This window comes from Lagopus muta, chromosome 4 (assembly GCF_023343835.1).
Source record: "Lagopus muta isolate bLagMut1 chromosome 4, bLagMut1 primary, whole genome shotgun sequence".
In the NCBI taxonomy this organism is placed as follows: Eukaryota; Metazoa; Chordata; class Aves; order Galliformes; family Phasianidae; genus Lagopus; species Lagopus muta.
The window spans coordinates 12,172,797-12,191,923 of record NC_064436.1 but is presented as its reverse complement, the minus strand read 5'-3'; the positions used below and the strand labels follow the sequence as shown (position 1 = coordinate 12,191,923).

The following is a 19,127-nucleotide window of genomic DNA, read 5'->3' as shown; positions in this document are numbered from 1 at the left end:
CAGGCTGTGATGGTTATGAGGGACTGCAGGAGCGAGGGAGTGAAAGGTGGATTTTCGACAGAAAGAACTGGACTAGGAGCAGGCGGCAGGCAATAAGGCCCTGCCGGCACAGCCCCCAGTTGATTTCCGTGTGCTGCGTGAGCCTGGCTGGAGCAGCACGATCTCGCGTTCAGGTGGTGGCAACCTCTGCCAGCACGGAGCAACCTGGCAGAGGGTGCAGCTTCGTGTCCGAAGCTCAGCGAGGTATTTTAGGGGCTGTTGACGTCTGGATGATATTTCCCTGCTGAAAAGAGAACAAACAGCGCATTAGTTATTCTTATTCATTTTCAGGTGCTGTCGCAGCATCATTTCTGTAAAAATGATGGTTATTGAATACTGTGGAAATAAAGAAATGCATTCATGTAGTCAGTGCTGCTCTAAAGGCAGCTTGGGATTAAGGCCTATCTTCACAGAAAAGAAATGCTTTGGACCGTAGGGAACGTGGCGGTGGGAAAAAAACATAATCCCCTCCACATCTTTGTGGGTTTCTCTCTGTTTTTGTTATTTGTTTGGAGTGTTTTTTGGTTGGGCGTTTCTGCCTCTAGGGGATCGCGTTGTCTGGGCAGTTCCATTCCTCCACCGGAATACGCAGGTAATGCGGTGCTTTTGGAGACGCTTCTCAAACCTCAGTTCATGTTTTTGTGATTTAGTTATCAATGTCTATATCGCTTTCCCCCCCTCGGTGCGGTCGCACCGTGTGCTCTGCGTACGGCACAAGAACCAAACTCACGTGTGACGTGCGTGCTGAAACTTCTGTTGAGTTCAGCGTGAAGCGCGCGTGTGTCTCCAGGGCTCCGTATGCTTCTGGAAGGTTATGCGGCATTGTTAGAAAGGCTCGCGCCTTGCCTGCGAGCGGGCAGCTGTGCGGGCGGAGATCTGGTTGGACAGTTAACGCTACCTCTTGTATTTTTGCCTGCCGCTGGTAGGATTTTTATATGCATTTTAACAGTTATTTAAAGTCCCCGCGTGCTTAGAAAAGAATCTGAATATATGTGCCTTTTGTAAAGCTGCATCGTAACGAGGTTATTCCGTCAATGCGGTAGAATGACTGGGAGCTGCGGTCGGAACAATATGTAAAAATACCGCTTGTAAAAGATTTCCTTTATTAACTGTCATCATCCGCAGAATATATGTTCAAATAAACGTTGTGTAATAACTAAATTTGAGATTAATAGGCCCCTTAAGAAACAGCACAGTCATTCAGGATAGTCAGTGAAAAATAGCCTGTAAGACTGTAACATGCACGTATTGTCCTGCTTACGTGCTCTCTCTGGTGTCGTTCCCATTTATCACTGTCGGCAGGCTCTGCTCTCATTAAAACACTCATGCACAAAAGCAACTTAATTTTCTTAAGAGAAGAGGACACCTGATTCAATTTAGTGCTCAAAATCACAAACTTGAATATGTGTATTTTTTCCCATCTGAGCTCAGATGAATAGTTATGAACGGCAACGCAGATTAAACCTTATTAGGTATATTTATATTCCGTTTGCAGTAACAGCGTTGTGGCGAATACCTTCCTGCAGAGCTGTAGCATCTTACTGATGGGAACAGCAGTTAAGAGGTGAACTGCGGTAACGCTCACGTGAGATTTTATTTTTAAATAGGAGATTGTAGGAGTTGTTTAAAGGGACTCTGCTGTCTCATTCAAGCTGCCTCAGACATCCTGCCTTCTTCCTCCGTCTTCTCAAACTATGCTGATCTCTTTGGGTAGATACGATTTCCTTTTGTCTCCCGTTTGCTCAAATAATTTCCATGACTGTCTTCAACCCTTTTTTTTCCTTATTGTTTTCCTCTACCAAATACAAGACGTGGATCTATTACGTTTGGCATTAATACCCTGGGCACTGGGTTATACTAACACGACGTGTTTTCTGCCTTCTACTTGGTAATCCTGCAATAGCGCTACTCCATTCTTCACTTTCTTTCTCCAAACCTTTTCTGCTCTCGTGCTTTTTTGTGCTTTTATTGTGCCGTGCCTGTTACATAAGATACTGAGCCTTATGCTCGGTGCTCGAACTGTATATCTCTTTAGTGCGCGGCTGAAAATAAGCTTTAGGTGCGGGTAACTGCTGACCTGCGTGGAGCTGCTCTGTAGGATGGCCAGACTACTTCCTACGGAGATATTTTGAGGCCTTTCAGTTTCGCTGCTTTGCATGTGCCCTGAACTGACCTCTCCATCGAGGGGAGACAGTTTGGGGCCACGCCGGTCCTGGCGTGCCTGCCGTGCGCCTTGGGCCGCCTGGGCACTGCCTTCGGTTCAAGAATGGTTGGGAAGGTTACATCCCTGAAAGCTGTTAGATGACACTGGGGACTCAAGCGCACGTATTTGTGTGCATTCAGTTCCAAAAAAAAAAAAAAGTCATGGTTGAGTTGTGCATAACCATTTCATTTGTTTTTTTCACTAACCTTTGTAGCTGCGTGGACTATGTTCTCTCTCAGTGTTACAAACTTTGGTGTTTTCTGTACGTAAGTTTCAGGATGCGGTGGGAGTTGAAGGGGTGAAGCTTTGCGCTGCAGTCAGATATAGGGAGAAGGAAGCTTCTGCCAAAGAGTGTTAAGGGTTGTCCTTCAGAGGCAGGCTAGTTCCATCTTCTTTGGAAATGCTGCTGGCCAGTCACCTTGGCTGGAAATGCGAGCCGTTCCCCGGAACGTTCCCTCCAGCCTGGTGCCGTACTGTTGGCTGCAATTGTGCCTGTTACAAGTTACATTAATTTGTTGTTTAGCAGGGCTAGGGTTTACTGTTCTAAACGTATTCTTCTGTACCGGTTTTGAAGGTGCCGACACAGACTTTCAACCTGCAGTTTCCGAGTTGGCGTAAGCTTGACTAACTTGTCTGGTTATTACCGGGCCTTTGACTGTGATCTGACCTTGCGTTTCAATTCCGTGGCTATGGCTTTACCTCTTGAAAGGATCTTAACGTGAATTTTATATGCAACTCTTACCTCCTGTTATAGGTGCATGCATTGTATGGTCTGCAAACACGTGCGGATCTGAACTTGGACTGTTAAAAGGGCGTCTAGATGTTTCTCTGTGTTATTGTCTCAGTTGAGCTAACTGTTACCTGGTATCTGTTACGGCACACGAGGAGCAAGTATAAAAAAAAAAAGGTACGGTGATAGTGACTAATAAATGTTTTGAATAAAAAATGAAGACACTCGGTATCATGTATCAGCGCTCATGTTTGTTTGTACCGTGCCTCTAAGGATCTCAGAGTGCTTTTTAAGTGGTGAATTAATTTTGACAATGCCCTGTGAGGTATGTAGGCAATATTATCCCTATTGATAGGAAGGAGTTGGAAGCACAAGCGTGTTTAAATTCTACACGGTTGTGCTGCTTGGTACGCTTAATTACAAATTGGAGCGGTGATTGGATGTACTAGCAGTTGGATTAATGCTAAACTGGAATAGCAAATATGAACCCTGGGTTCGTGGGTATGAGAAGAACCTACTTCTGTGTTTAATCTGCAAGAAAAAAGTTTCTAAAGAGAATGGCAAATATAGTAGTTGGCATTTGCAAGCCCTGGCTCCCTGAGGCGACTCATCTGAATGTAGCTTCATTTGTGCTCTTACTGTTTGTTTTTTTTTTTTTTCCTTTCCTCCCATTTGCCTGTGATGAGTGTTTAATCATTGGCCGTGGACGATTCCTGACACTTTAGAGAAAGGAATTAAAAATTGCTAACGAATTACCCCTGGGCGAGTCGCAAATTACGACTTCTGCATATGAGCGGCTGAATACTTGAAGCGTTAAATATACCTAAGATTGTTGCCTCAATACCTCTGATATGCTTGAGAGTAGCAAGAGAGAAGTCTTACTGGTTAAGCTGAGATGCAAAGCTGAGCTTAGCGAATTAGAGAAGAAGGACTACTTTCCTGGGTCTCCGTGAGCGTTAGGTAGTCTTCTCCGGGTGTCTCGCAGACGGTGACTGATGCAGCTGTTTGTGCTCAGCGGTAAGGTAGCTGCTGCTCTGCGCTCCTTGTGCTCGTGCAGAGGTGGGGATCGGTGCGTTTCCTCACAGCTTTCTGCTGCTGACCAGGAGCCCAGATGCTCCTCTTTCAGATGCGGCGGTTGATTTTAATGTAGCTTTATACAGCTGGGTTTTATCAGACTGGATTTCTTTTGTTATTAATCATAGCTTCTTGCTGTTCCTATGATCAGTATATTACCACAGACGTTTGAGGTACTGAAAATGATGCCGTGCGATGGGGTCGTGTGCAAGGTGTGAAAGTTCTCTCTTGCCAGTTGAAAACATCAGCTGTACGGCTTCAAATGTGAGGTGATACTCCAGGTTTAATTCACACTTGTTGAAGAACTGTTTTAAGTAATAGTCCTGCTTTCAGCAGCGATCTCCGGCAAGATAAGCCGTTTGGACTTGTGCCTCTTTTTTACGTTCAAAAAAAGGAATGCTGATGAGGACAAGGTGTTAAAATATGTTAGCGTAGTTTACGACTGTCAACTTTAATGTTTTATTTAGCTGGATCTAATCAGGTGCTCCCTGCGCAGCACGAGGTGCCATATGCCGTTGTCCCTGTTAGTAAGCGAGTCGGCGAAGGTTTCCCAGGCTGCATTTGTGTTTGTATTTGGGCCGCTGAGGAGCTGCGGTCCAGTGCCATCTTTTATTGATAGGGCCGGCAGAGGAGGAATCTAATGAAATTATCAAAGCTTTGAATTAATTATGAACTTGAATAAGAAAGCTAAGCTCTCTAGAGCCAGGGATCTCATTACCCATTCATTTTCATTGCATCCTCTTAAGGAGCAGAAGGCAGGTTCGGCTACAGCTCCTACCCTGAATTTGGACTTTATTCAAACTCGCTAAACTCACTAGCGTGCCCTTGTTATTAAGCTTTGTCTGACAACGTCCAGGCTGATTAATTTGACTCTGCTCTCAATCTTTGTGTAAACGGTAGATTTCCCTCCTCCCTTGCCTCGTAACTTTGCTGTGTGGCTTTTCATCGTCGGACTGGCTGCCATACGGGAGTTTGTTCTTTCTTGGTAATTGGGGGAAGCTTTTCAAGATTCAACTTTTAACTTCCTGGAATTTTTTGAGTTAATGTTAAGAAATAACACTGCTACCTTACGTTTCCTGGATCTTTTGGTAAGCACAAAGGCTTCAAAAGTCATCTCAAAATAGCTTCTTTTCATTGCATAGGGTGCGGAGTAAGAAAGAACAGTTTGATGTTTTGGCCTCAGGTATAGGGGGTGGTTGTGATTTTCTTGTTTCTTTTGTTTTGTTTGCTTTTTTTTTTTTTTGTTGTTCCTATTTGAAAGTTGTTTCTGTAGTTTGATCAACATCTTTCAATACTTTATTACAATGAGCAATTACCTAATTAATGTTCTACTTTAAAAACTGTTAAATGTCTATGTAAGTAGCCTTGAAGGTAAAACAGATAATATGTATCTGAAGTAACAGGTCAATATGCAAAAATGTGCCTGGCAAATCAGTGCCGAATCAGTAATGCTAATCTTCTGTGTGACATCCTTAGTTCTTACGGATATTCCACGAAAGTTGACCTCCAAAGATTATTTTTTATTCTCCTCCTACTTTTGTCCATTGTGGTGCATTTTTATGAATGCGTGGACTAGAACCTTTTCAGTCTTTAGAAGTTATAGGCCATTGGCTTATTTGAGGTGGTGGTTATGTACTTCATGGTCTCTCGGTAGTTGCTTGGAGAATCAAACAGCTGATTGAGAGGGAAAAACATCTCATTCTTGTACTATGATTGCTTTACCATTGGTGATATATTTTTTTTTTTTCCTCTTTTCAGGCAGCTGCTATATTTAATTCTGCTTTCGGAAGCTTTTTGGTAAGTAACATGGTATTGATAACTGTTTGAATAATCTTGTTTTTAACAATGCCACTGAAGTGTTTGCACTGTTAAATGCATTGTTAAGTTGCATTGTCACGTGAGCGCTGATGGTACTGTGTGCTTTGTGTAGGAAAAAATGGAATAACTCAATTTGGTTCTTCATGTTATTAAATACGGATACTACTATTTCTTTTCTTCTTGTTAAACTCTTGAGAAAAGGAGTGACTAAATTATCTCTATTTGTGGTAAATTAATAATGTGTAAACACATCTTAATTTTCTGCTTAATGCCTTAACTGAATCTATAATTATGCAGATGTTTTGCACGTGGGCGTCAATATATTGATTTTTCTAATAAGACCCATCAAATACTCGTTATTTTCTATCGAGAGGCCATGGATTTTGAAAAGAAAACATGACCCAGCTGATCAGAAAGTGGATGCTAATTTACTCGGTGACATGTCATTTGTTTAGCATATTTCACTGTCAGTGAAGCCGCTCTGTGTCTCTGAGGAGCACGCTAAAATAGCTAGCTATGGAAAAGCAATCAGTCGGTCCCGCTGGAAATACGGTCGTTTCTGTACAAAGCCAAAGCGGGATTTGTGGGCGCGATGGTCTGCCAAGGTTCGGGCAGCCCTGTGAAGAGCTCTACATGGGCGTGATTATGAAGACAAAAAGAATAGATTTCTTTTATGGATACGTTGCTTAGCAGGCATTGAGAAATAGTAACTGGAAATGATTTTATGTGTAGACAAGCTACTATAGCTGCTTTGTTGATTTGGGCAGCTTGTACTTGAATTGGTTCCTTTTTACAAACACTTGTGCGCGTTTGAAGCGAGTGTTAGGATTTACAATTTTCTGTTACGAGAAAGAGGATCCAGTTCAAATTAGAAAATGAAAATCAAAGCTTCTGGAACAAAATAAATCACTTAATGCGGATCTTTATTCTGGAAGGCCAGAGTTAAGGAGTTCAGATGTGCAAAGAAATACTGCCGACAGAGGAAGCTGTGCTCCGGGCTGCTGTTTATTTTTTTTGCTGGGAGTTGTGGGTGGGTGGGTGGGTGGGTTGGCAGTTCGCAAATAATTGATTTTCCTATCAAGTCTTCCTCTAATGACAAGAAAGTACTTTCTGTCTCAGATTGCGGAGTCCTGGTGTTTCAAGTCTTTGTGTGCACCTGGCATCTTCTCTAGTGGCTTGGCACGAGCTCCAGTTTCTTCGCTATCCCTGGGCTTCGGTTCAGGAGGTTTCCTAGAATACCCGAAGGCATCGGTTCAGCTGTCATTAAGAGAATGGCTTTTGACTTCAAATAAGAATTTAGGCCTCAAAGCATCTGACTGTGATGCTGGATCTTAGTGCAGCAACATATGCGTATTTTAATTTCTAGAAATTCGGATTGTCACTCTTAGAAGAGATGTGCCTTAAAGAAGCGTGGCTAGTTGAGGTGTTCATGTGATATCCTGATTTTGAGCTTAGTCCTGTAAACTCATCTCTGGGAAGTTCTTTTTACCTCTACGTAATACCTGTATTTGTCAATTTTAATCACTTCAGACGTTGCGTGTACGCACGGTAACTTTATTTGAAATACTCCCTGGAAAGGCTTTTGCGCAAATAGTAAAGATTAGCAAGAATTGAGCCTCAGTACCAGCTAGCTTTGTTTTTTGCTTGCTCATCTTTAAAATAATGTTAAGTAACGTTAAAGCAAGGGGCCACTATTAAGTCACGAATACCTACATTTAGGTAGTTAGTGTAGTATTCTGATTTGAAATCACGATTATATAAGGGCATACATGCGTGTATATAAAGGAGAGAAAACAAATTGCGTAATGCTTTGGTCTGACTAACTTTTCCCCGATAGTGATAGGATGACACTTGCGACTGAAAATACAGGAGCGCTAATCGGGCTGAGTTGCTCACTGATTTCACAGTGCTGGAGTCTACTTGGCCTTTGAGTGGCTCCTGAATGTCAGCAGGTGTAATTAATTACTTTTGGTAAGTATCAACCACCTGAGATTGATTGAATATGGAACAGTTTTCTGAAGCGGAAACTCTGGTGTCTGTCATGAAAGCAAGCAGCGTGTTTCTGAGAAGATGGCGGAAGCTCACGGTAGAATTTTTTGGCAGTTGCCCAGTTGATATCGGTGCCTATCTGTTGGGCGTGCCTGTAAGTGGAGATCCTCTCTCGTACGTCTTTGCTTCATAATGCATGTGAATTGCATTTGCGTTCTTCACATTATATGTGTGGATAACTGCCTTTAAATACCTTTATGTGACCATAACCACAGGTTCCTAGAGATGGTTTTGAAGTGCCTGACTGCTAGCAAGATTGCTTTTTTTTTTTTTTTTTTTTTCCTCCTGTCCCTCGTTACTGTTGCTGTCTGTAGCACCTTGGCAGATGGCTTGCATGAAGCTCTGAGAAAGTCAGGAGGATGGTGTGTTGTTTCCTGTCCTCAGACTACGCCCTGTGGGCTCAGAGCCAAGGTATGATGGTGTACGTCGAGCTGATTTCAACAGGCTGGAAGATGGGCTGTGCTTTCTTTTGAACTAGTAAATGATCCTTGAGAAGTGAGGTTAAAATAAACGGTGAATCACATTGTCGCCAGGAAAAGTCTCAGCTTAATGTGATGCCAAGGTGAGCTTATGCGGATGTAAAAGAACACGTTTGGCAGTTCCGCATCTTGCATATCAGAACGGGTCTTGATGGGCAGAAAAAGTCTGAGATTAAGGAGCTGGAGGTGTTGTCACTGATAAGAAGGCGTGAAAGCAAGTACCAGACTACAGCGAAGTAATTCCTGTTGAACTCCTCTGAAACCTGTTTTCCTGTAAATATGCAGTCAAAAAAATGCATGGAATGATATTGCACATATTTACATTTGGTTGAATTATGTCCCAGATCTAATTAAAACACAGTATTTTAAAGAACTAATTGTTAAAGAGAAGTGTTTTTATGTTGCTGGGTTGGTAATAACTAATGATAGATGAATTCAATTTACATAAATTTCAGCCAAGAGAATATTTAAAATCATACCACAGAGGATTGCTTGGAGTTGGGTAGTTCATATCATTATCTCCTCCCTTCACTTAAGCAGTTTGGTTTACAATAATTGTGGAACTTAATAAGTGATTTCAGTTTTTCCTCTTAATGAGATTTTAATAAAATCAGAGAGCGGTTGACGAATACCGGCGGATTGGTTGGTTATCGGTAAGGTTGCTGCTGTAGATGTAGAGCGTGCAAATGCGTGACGGGATCTGCTGGGTTGAAAAGCACTGAGGAGAAGCTGCTTTCCCTTGGAAAGAGAGTAGTTTTATCCCTAAAGCTTGAAGAAATTGACTGAAATGTTACGTAGGGGTCTGCCAAGGATCTTGACGTCGTATGCATTCCTGTGCTGAACCGTAACACGATGCAAAGCGTAGCAATGATAGCGGAGTCATAAGTTCCCAGGCTATAATGAGTGAGTATTTACTCAAACTCAACGGCAGCGGGCACAGAAACAAGAGAAAGAAGCTGCTCTCCTTCGGGAGGCCTCAGGTATGCGCAGATCGCCGAAGAGAGACCCTCGCCTCCGCTGCCAACCCTTAAATTAGGTCTGTGAAGGGGTGGATCCTGGCTCCTCCCCTTCTGGTCGCTCACGTACGTTGCATTCACCTGAGTTGGCCTGGGTAGTCCTTGCCTTCCCAGTGGCAGGATGCCTGCTGAGTTGGTTTCCAATCGCGATGTCCTTGCGACAGCCATCGGCTTCACCTTAAATGGAGAATTGTAACCAAAATCTCAAGGTCTGTAACGATAAGAAGTCAAGTGGAGAAGAAAGAATTCAGAGAGCAGTGCTCTGGTAAATGTTGCACTCCTGAAAGAAAAAAAGCTAAGGGCACCAGAAAATGCAACTGCTGGTGGAGGCTTCTTGCGATGCTGAGGTAGATTAGCTTTGCCTTCTGTATCGAAACCTACGTGATGACACAAGGTCAGTGTCCGGCATGTGTATGTCCTCCCGAAGGAAGGAACCCTTTCAAGGTATGCATCATTTCAGTAATCTTCTTTGTCCAAATTAGGTGTGTGTGTGGATACAGCTTTGTTGTTTCCTCTGATGCCTTTCAAACGTGACAGAGCTGGTTTGGACTGTTCCAAAAGATTAATGTTTCACTTCTTGGAGCAGACGCTTGGTTAACCAAAACAAGGCTACTGTTTTTATTTACTTTGTCTTCCAAACCGTGCCTGAATCAATAAGGGAGTGTGGAAGTTGGCTTCTCACACGTACGCAAAGCCCGATCAGTTAATGAAAATGTATGGAATTCTTATCTACTCTGTTTTAGCAGGCATAATGATTTACACAGCCTGACAGCACTAGTGCAGCAAGTAAATGCATTAGTCATAGTGTCCATTTTTCTTGCAAATTTGTGACACAGATTTAATTATGGGAATGACCGGCAACTTACAAATCTAATTTTGGTAGGCTGAGCTAACTTTTTTTATTTTAATAACAATGGATTTTTTTGTAATGATTTCATTACTATTTAAAGAAATCCACTCGTATGGAAATAACCAATTGGCTGAATTTATTTGCTTTATTTTACCTTCCTGGGAGTTGAATGCTTTGGTTTGGTTTTGTTGTTTTGTTGTTGCTGTTTTATCTTAGTTATTTCTGGCATGAGTGACCTTCTCTATCGGAATCATTTCTATCAAACTGTAGGTATTTTCTTAAGTTGGGCCGACGTACATGCCCGTTTCTTCCTTTCTAATTGGGTCTTTGCAACGGGAAAAGGGGCAGAGCAGTATCCCAAGGTTCCCTTTGTAATGCATTAGTCATTGACGAGAAAAACTTTCCAAAGAAGCCTGTTCACAAGAGGTGCAGGATTCGGTCCTGTTAAATTTCAAAGCGGAGCGGCCTCGTGCCGCTGCCCTGCTTGCAGTTGTCTCCTCTTCCTCTCTGAAGCGCTGCGGTGACGCTGCTAGGCTGTGCTCTGAATTTGTCTCACGCTGTTCTTGCAAACCCTGAGCAACTTTTACCTGTTAATCGGCCACTTGCGAAGCCACCTCAGCCTTGAAGGATGGTTTTTTACTTGAGTGGAAGGTGGTGGCAGACACCAGCTGCAGTGAGTCTTTGTGCCAGGTATTCTGAACCAGGCAGGAAGAGCTGGGAATTCGAATTGTCCTGCGAGTCGCTTATATTGCCTTACTTAGAGCTTCCCTTATTTTCGGTTACTGCTTCAATTCCTTACTGCTATTTGACACCCTTGTTTTGATTTCTGCTAGTTTGATCCAAAGTCTAGGTGTAAGTTGGGCGACATCAGCTATTTGCAGGCCTTCCAAGCAGCATTTTAAGTCTATAGGCCTCCACTCTTGCTGTGTATTTGTACTTTCAGTGTATAGCATGCTTAGTTTTATACTCCTGCTTGAGTTAGCATGTGCTATTTTCGGGCAGTAGATACAGAGTCACAAAGCTTGCTGTGATAGAGACCCGTGAACCTGCTAGCATGGGCTGAAGAAAAGAGTCCTGGGCGCACATACCTAATGCCAGGGCTGGCTGGCAGAGGGCAGTGATCCTTGTGTGCTCTGGCAGAATGGGAGCGGTGGGAGCAGGCGCAGAATTGTTTACAAAGAAGTCTGCTCTTTCTGTGAGCGGTGCTGGACTCCTTTAAAATAGGAAAGGAATGAGTACAAAGGTCTGAGGTTCAGAAAGATAAGAATAAGCAAATAAGATCCTGCTGCAGAGGGACTGCGAGAAACCCTGGAGGGGGAATAACTGGAAATTGGAGTATTAATACCTAGATGCTGTGTGGTCTGTTGGATCGATCTGAAAAGACCCTTCAAGTCAGTTGGGATTTGCACAGCTGAGAGGCACTGACTGTCTGAGAACCGGTTCTCAGATAGCAGTCTTGCTTTTAGTTGCCTTTCTAAGTCTTGAAGAGAAGGAACAGATATCAGTAACCAAGAGGAAAGATGGTATGCTATCCAGTCTGGAGAAAAGGGTATCTTATATGATACCGATGATCAGTTCCTGTGTTTTTTTCATCTGCCTAGAGGACAGCACGTTGAAATCTTAAGTAGGAAGAAAAAATGAATTTATTAGCTGTCAACTGTTTACGAAGGCTATGGACTGTAGCTGGTCTGACTGCTTTCCTAGTTTTCCCGTTAGGTTTAGGTACTGAATATTTAATTTATTTATCTCCCTTGGTCTTACGGGTTTCAAGCAGGCAGTTTTTTTTCCCCTCAAAAATTATTTAGAGGTAGCAAGAACAAGACCATTAAATCTCTCAGTGTTGTTTGTAGCCCGAGGTCATTAACCGCTGTCACTTGGAAGGTAAACACGTTTGTGCAATCTCCTTTTTCTGCTTCCTCACAATGCCTAACAGTGGACAGGATTTTCTTCTTGTACCTACTTTTTTGATCAGCGTCACCGTGTAGTGCTCTTGCTTGCCGTGGTAATTTGTGACCTTTTTTGAGACCGCGCAATGATTTCCTTGCCTCCTCCCCACCGCCTTTGCTAGGTGTATTGCTAAACAGACTTTCAGGGAAAGTTCTGAGAATATTTGTGTAGCAGCATTTTCTGACTTAGTGAAGAAGCAGTAAAAGTGGGAGTTGCTTGAGAGTTGCTCCGTGTGCTTGTTGTAAATCAGAAAGATAGCATGAGAGTCGGAGCTGCTTTATTCCTCCAGTCCAATTGTCATTTATGAATTACAAAGTAGAGAGTGTGAGGTTTCAGGAGCTCAAACAGGCCATTCAAAGTACCTTAAATCTCATGATCTGGCGTATTTCTTCTGATCACATAGTACGTGCAAACTGGAGATGAAAGTGCCCTCGGACTCACGGTGGTGCAGTTCTCTGTCTTGTTAATGGAAGCTGAATACTGAAAACATAAAAAGCTTCGTTCCATTTTAAATGAATGCTAATGAGTCACAGTCATGAGAATAGGTGTCTTTGGTAGCTATAATTTGGGGAACATCTGGAGGAGGAAGTGTATGTGTTTAATATTGTCATATAATCAGCCAGTTTGTTGGATTAGTATGTAAATCGCATCAGTGCCTATGCAGTATTTTAGCGTAACATCAGTTTGTTGTCTAACGTTACTTCTGTCACAATTTGTGGAATCGGGCAATGCCGTCTTGAGGGTAAAATGAAAACAAAAGCAAGTGTTTTCATGAAAGAATTCTTGTTTGTTTTTTTTTTTTTTGGTTCTGCTCACTTTTCCTTAATGGCCAGGACTGAAAGAAGCTGTTGCGCTGCAGTGTATCTTCTGTGTGGATCATAGTGCTGGAAGGGCCCTGGTACTTCTTGCGATGTTTTCTTGTCTTCTCTTTTGGTAGGGTTTCTCATCTCTTTCCTCTGAGACAAAGAAAATAAAACTGTCAGGAAGAAATATCAGCAGTTCTGTTAGGAATTATGATGAAGGTGTTCAGCGTTTAGTCAAGTGGGTGTCACGGGGCTGACTTGAGTTTGAGTCGTGGGGCGATGTCATTCGTATCGCGTATTCAGAACTGGTTTGCAAAAGAAGATTGTGTTGATATATTTCTGTAGGAGGTTTCCAGCAAGCATTTGCTGCTCTGTTTGCGTGCTTTGTTTAATAAGGTGAGAATTTACTCTGGAAGGTTTTGAACGGTTTATTTGTGAAACAGGATGTAAAATTCTTGCAAAGGTTGGCTGAGTTTTTCACAAACGGGTCTCTTTGCTTTAGGTTGGTGCACGAGGGAGAAACTGAGAAGTTGTGTTAAGGACAATTAGTTTCTTGCTTTGGCCCTTTCTGTAGTGTCTTTCTGTACTAGAAGATGCACGAGCTCTGTTCCTCTAGTACTGTGCTTGTTCACGAGCATTTGTCCTGATCTAAGGCTAAACGTTCTCTGCAGGAAGATCTGGAAATACACAAAACGTGTGATTTGCCCCTCCCTTTGAAAAGATTTATCAAAAGGAAATGAAAATCTCTTGAGAATCTGCAGTTAATGTTTTCCCCGAAAGTTTTAGCTTTTGGTTGAAAAGGAAACATGAACCTTCCTCTGTCCTGCAGCTTTTAGTGTCTTGCACAAGCGAGGAGTTAGTTGGGGTTGCAGGGAGATGGAGAGACATGGCCCCTTAATTTGGGGCAGAAGTATTTAAAGGCTTGTCTTTTGCTAATCCGTCAGCACTTAGAACTGATGACACCGCGTAGAGGAAGCGTTTCTTGAATTTGTTTTCATTCTAAAATACGGTGTGTTATTTTGGAGAGTCACCTGTATGGGTGCACTAACCGGTAATGAAGCATGGAGCTCTTTCCCCTACTGTATTCTTCAAATAGGCATTCAGCAGCTAGCTAGAGTTAAATCCTAGGAAGCGGTATGCATGTTTCATGACATCCACTTATGAAGAACCATGCTAGTGCTGTGTCATTGTATGTGTACCTTCTCTTACCCTAAGTTAAGCCTTTGGGGAGGGAAAAAATTCCCTAATGGATTTATTTATTAAACCTATCGATTTTGACCTAGAACAAGTTAGAGCTCTGCCAGGATTTTCATTTTCTTTTTCCTATGGTGGTTCTTTATTTGACCAAACAGTGTCTCTTCAAAGCTCTGCAGTTCATGCGTTGCCAATCCTCAGTCTCTTGGAGTGCATACAAGAGGGACACCGTTGCTGCTGTGAGCCAACCTCTGGCTGGGTGGAAACTGTTCTCTTTGCCACTAGGGTGCAAACGCTGTGTTACTGGAAATGCTGGAGGTCAGGTCGACAGCTTTCACGAAGCCTTTAAGCAAGGCAGGCACATTTATTGTAAAACTGGAGCTTCTCTTGGAAATACGTGCTTGCTTATTTTCTATTGCCGACCTTTTTGAAATCAGTTTGGGGAAACTATTCTGACCCTTCAGTATGAGACAGCAGTAGTTCATGATTCTTTTTCTTGTAGGGCTCCGCTTGCCTTGCTGGGAAGCTTCTTTGACTGTTATTTCTCCTAAAGGTCTTTCAAACTGTCAGAACAACCTATAGCTTCTCTTCTTGACGGTGTATGTTTGGGAACGTCAGTTACTATGACGAAAGGAGAAAAATATTTTAATTCAAGTTCTGTCATTATCTGTTATCTTTTACCATTGGTCTGTTGGTAGAACACAGTTTTGATTTTGAGTTTTCAAATGAAAGTACGTGCTGTCCTGCAGATTCGTTCTCCTCCCCTTCTGAGACTCAGGCTTGCTCGTGGAGTGTATCACCTCTCTGGGATGAGATGTACGCAGATCTGCCCCCTTTCTGTGTTCTACCATCCTCACGCCTCTTCTTTCATACCAGTGCTCTGACCTACCCACTCTCTGGTTGCTTTCCTGTAATCAGAGAGTCGCAGAGTGGCCAGAGTTAAGAAGGATCACAGTGATCATCCAGTTTCAACCCTCTGCGATGTGCAGGGTCGCTAACCAGCAGACCAGGCTGCCCAGAGCCACAATCAGCCTGGCCTTGAGCGCCTCCAGGATGGGGCATCCGCAACCTCCTTGGGCAGCCTGTTCCAGTGCATCACCACCCTCGGAGTGATGAGAAGCAAATGGTTCATTTGTACCAAAACAAAACAAACAAACAAACAAAAACAAGACAAAACCAAGAAACTACTGTAAAGCTCCTTTTCTAAAAAGCTTTTTGGAAGTTATTTTCTTGGTCAATTTCAACTTGAGGGCCTGTTGCTAAATGGTTATGTGGTGATCTTCCCAGAGGCTAGAAAATAATACGAATTTATCTCTGAAACTTCACTCCAAAAGAGGATCGTACTGGAAAAAAGAAACGACCAAAAGACAATGGTATGCAAGTTCTGACTATGTTAAGCATTTGAAAATTTGCTTTTTTTTTTTTTTTTAAACATTCAGTGTTAATTTTCTGTGTCTGTGAAGGTGGAATCTTATATTTGTAAACCATGTTCCATACTATCTTCTGTTTCTCAATTAGCGATGAAGCCCAGCAATGAATGCTTTCATTAGATAGCTTATTTTCTGCTAGTACTGAACGTGACTGAGATGGTGTGTCTCTTCTTGACTAGGAACCGCTTGTTGTGCCCAGCGTAAACCCGCTGGACGAATTCTGCCTGTGGTTTCACCCTGTCTGTATCCTCTATTCATTTCTTTGTACTGTGATGTGCTGTGCTTCAAGGTGCTGGCCTTGATGCCCACCTGAGTGGAAAATTCACTGCGACTTCTTCCTCCTGGTGTCTCTCGGGCGTGTGCTAATGCCTTGAAGATGCATGCCTTATCGTGCCTTGTGCTTCATTGTTGTGTGGTTAATATCCTGCGTTTTTACCACTGCACGGAGGGTGAATGTTAGCTATTCAAAGGAGACGTGTGTTACGTAGCATTAGGTAACATAAATAATGTGAAAACCATTTTGAAAAAACCTCTACCTTTTAATAAAATGGAATGTCAAATATATGAGCACGTCTTTCAAGAGATGATCAAAAACGTGAAAAGTTTCATATCCTTTTTAAAGTCATATAATTATCCACCATCATTTAATTTTTTGTTAGATGGACAGTACAAAGATGAAAGAAGGTTTTACAGATAACATAGTGCTTCACAGCTGACTGAAGCAGGTGTTAGAAATGCAGATGAAGTGTACTGACTAAAGGCTATATAAATTTGAAGTGAAAATGCCGCTGGTCTGCTTGCAGTGCCCTGCACATGTGAAGTTGCAGGTAGTTAAATTATTCATCTTATTGTGTGAAACAGTGCAGCTCTTAGGGAGAAGGTCCTTGTGTGTTTCAGATGTGCTTCTTTTTTTTCCTGTCTTCTTTTAACAGCGCGTGATGAGCAGCTAGGAGAATTTGCTTCGTTGTTTAAGTTTCCCTGTAGGAAGGGAGTATGTAATGCAGCTAGACATGTTTGTAATGCTAGCTTATTTGCCAACTGGGTGTTTTACAGGAACCTGTAACGCATGTGAACCACGATGGATAAAGACTCTTTCTGTGAGTGAAGGAGACAGTGTCAGTGGTGAACAAATCCGCAGCGAGAGGAAATAGAAAAACACGTGATTCTTAAGTGTACTTCTGTGAGAGTGGTGCGAGGTGTTAATGCAGGAGTCGTTCTTCATGGACTTCACAGGCTTTGTGTGGACAGCGTGGCCCTGTTGGTGCCCTAGTGGTGTGAAGCTGCTTAGTGTTTGGATAGGAGGGCACTGGGAAGGGGATGAGCGTGCTTTGTTCTAGGAACTCAGTGACCTGCTAATAAACTGTACTAGCCTGTGAATTTAATTTTACTGTGTTTTTATCAGGTGCCTGGAGCTAGTAATCCATCTGTAGGAGGCCCAGTTCTCGGGAATTGCAAGTGGATTGAGAGTACCTCCTTAGAGAAGAGGAAAGGTGCTGAGGTCCTTGCACATCAGCTCACAGGGGACAGTCTATTTTCTGCTTGCTCTGGACTGTCAGGGGAGAAGTGAGAGGCAGGATCCCGGTGTCGGTCAGCCTGAGCAGCGTTTGGCTGGCAGGGGAGGCTGCAGAGCAGGCCTCTGTCGCTTCGAATGGCTGCAAGAAACAGGCAGCTTGTGCAGTTTTACTTGCTGCTATGTCGTTACTAGATCTGCTTGTTATACAATTAAGTTGTCACTGAAGAGTTGATGTTTTATTTTTAAATAGGCAGCATTGTTTTGTCCGCCAGCTCACGGAGTGTGGCATTTGGACTGGCAGCAGTTCTGTTCAGGCTAGAGGAGCTGCTCTGTGTCAGTAAATATCCTGTCAGTAGCTGGGAGCTTGGTTCTGATTGGAGGAACTGCTGTCCGAGTGTCTCTCCAGTGCCTCGTTTTGGATTGATAGCATCCGGTGGGTGAACCAGTCATTTGAAATTAGAAAATGCTATAGATGGTTGTAAGTGTTTTGCGTTGATCATCTTTTTTTCCCCGTAGGAACAAGGAATAAATCCAGGATGTTCAGTCATTTTCACTGTTTTTCATGCACCTAAGCCCACAGGCACCTAAACTTGGTTCCTCTCCTGTTTCTCTTAACTGGTGCTCCGAGACATGAATTTCTGTTCCATCAGTGATACGTGCGTCTCTGCAAGAAGTACAGAACGGAGCTCCCTGAAGTGGGTGTGAAATTATATGGAGTCCTGAGAAGGATTGCTTTGCTAATCGGCGTAATGCTCTGTCACGAAGCAACTGGCAGAGTAATGATGCAAACTTTACTTTAGCCTTGTTTCGTATGGGGCATTCCATCAAATCTTTCTGGTTGTTCTCTTTGAGAAACAGCTTCTATCAATCGTTCATTCCTATTTTGCAGGCCAATTAAAGCAGAGCAAAACACTTTGTTTTTTAGGCTGTTGATCCCCAATGAAGAAATTTGATGTTCAATGATGTAAAATGTATTTCTACTATTCATTTTCATATTTTTGGTGGGTAAGTAAAAGACAATCTAAGAGAAACGCTGCAACGTGAGCCGTTTGCAAAATAATAAAAAGTTGTAGCTTAATATGCAGTACAGTTTTAGTGCTTTGCTCACTCGGTCAAAGCATGAGGATGGTTTTACTGCTGCTTTTTTGTTGTTCTTTTGCTCCCCTTCTGGTTACAATGTGGGCTTCCCAGCCTGCGTGCTCTGGGTCCCAGCTGTTCTGTATTCCAGTTGTAAAATCTGATCTGTTGGTTTATGTATTCAAGCCAGGGAATGAAAGCAGAATTTCATCATTGCTTTCTCCGTTTGCTTACCTGGAAGCAAAGAGTTAATGGCACACTGATGCGGCCCTCATTCGTGAAGGTCTGTCAAAATGGGATATGTCACTGCAAAGACGTTCGGAAAAATAAATTATCAAAGTCCTACTTATGTCAAACTGGGCTATAATTACTGCATCGTAAATGCTTACAAGGTATTATGTTGGCTTTTTTCTTTTCCGTCTCATGCCTTTTAACTGTTGGAATAAAAATTACTATGCTAACGCAGGCAGCAGCGCAGTTCCACTGCCAGCTGAACTTGTTTGGAAGGATTTCAAGGCAGTCTTTTCAACCGATTGTTAGAAAATTTGTCGTCTGTAATACATGGGAAATGATGAAATGTGTTCTTTTCTGTTCAAATTATTTTAACTGACCTTAAAGATCCTCTACCGACTCTTCTGAATAATTACTGTGCTTTCTTTTAGAGGCAGAAGAGGCCATCATGACTATGGGATGGGAACACTTACAGGCTTAGCATCGCGATTCACAAAAGCTGCTCGAGCCCTCTAACTCAGTGTGATACGGATGGGTGGGGGTCACCTTGTATCAGCAGCCCCTTTCCAGGGGCGCACACCCTGCAGCGCTCCTGCTCCTTCCCTCTACCTGGTTGCTACACAGCCTCTGCCTGTCTGTTGTTCTTGCTCCTGCAGCTTCTCCTTGCCAGACGT

At 42.8% G+C, this 19,127-nt stretch overlaps 1 protein-coding gene across 1 annotated transcript in view; it reads left to right on the top strand.

Moving 5' to 3' along the window:
• Positions 1-19,127, top strand: part of SLC10A7 (solute carrier family 10 member 7) — a 148,001-nt gene that overhangs the window by 45,294 nt on the left and 83,580 nt on the right. The window contains exon 5 of the mRNA XM_048942662.1: positions 5,805-5,843. Coding sequence (XP_048798619.1) covers positions 5,805-5,843 — 39 coding nt within the window. The remainder of the gene's footprint in view (positions 1-5,804; positions 5,844-19,127) is intronic.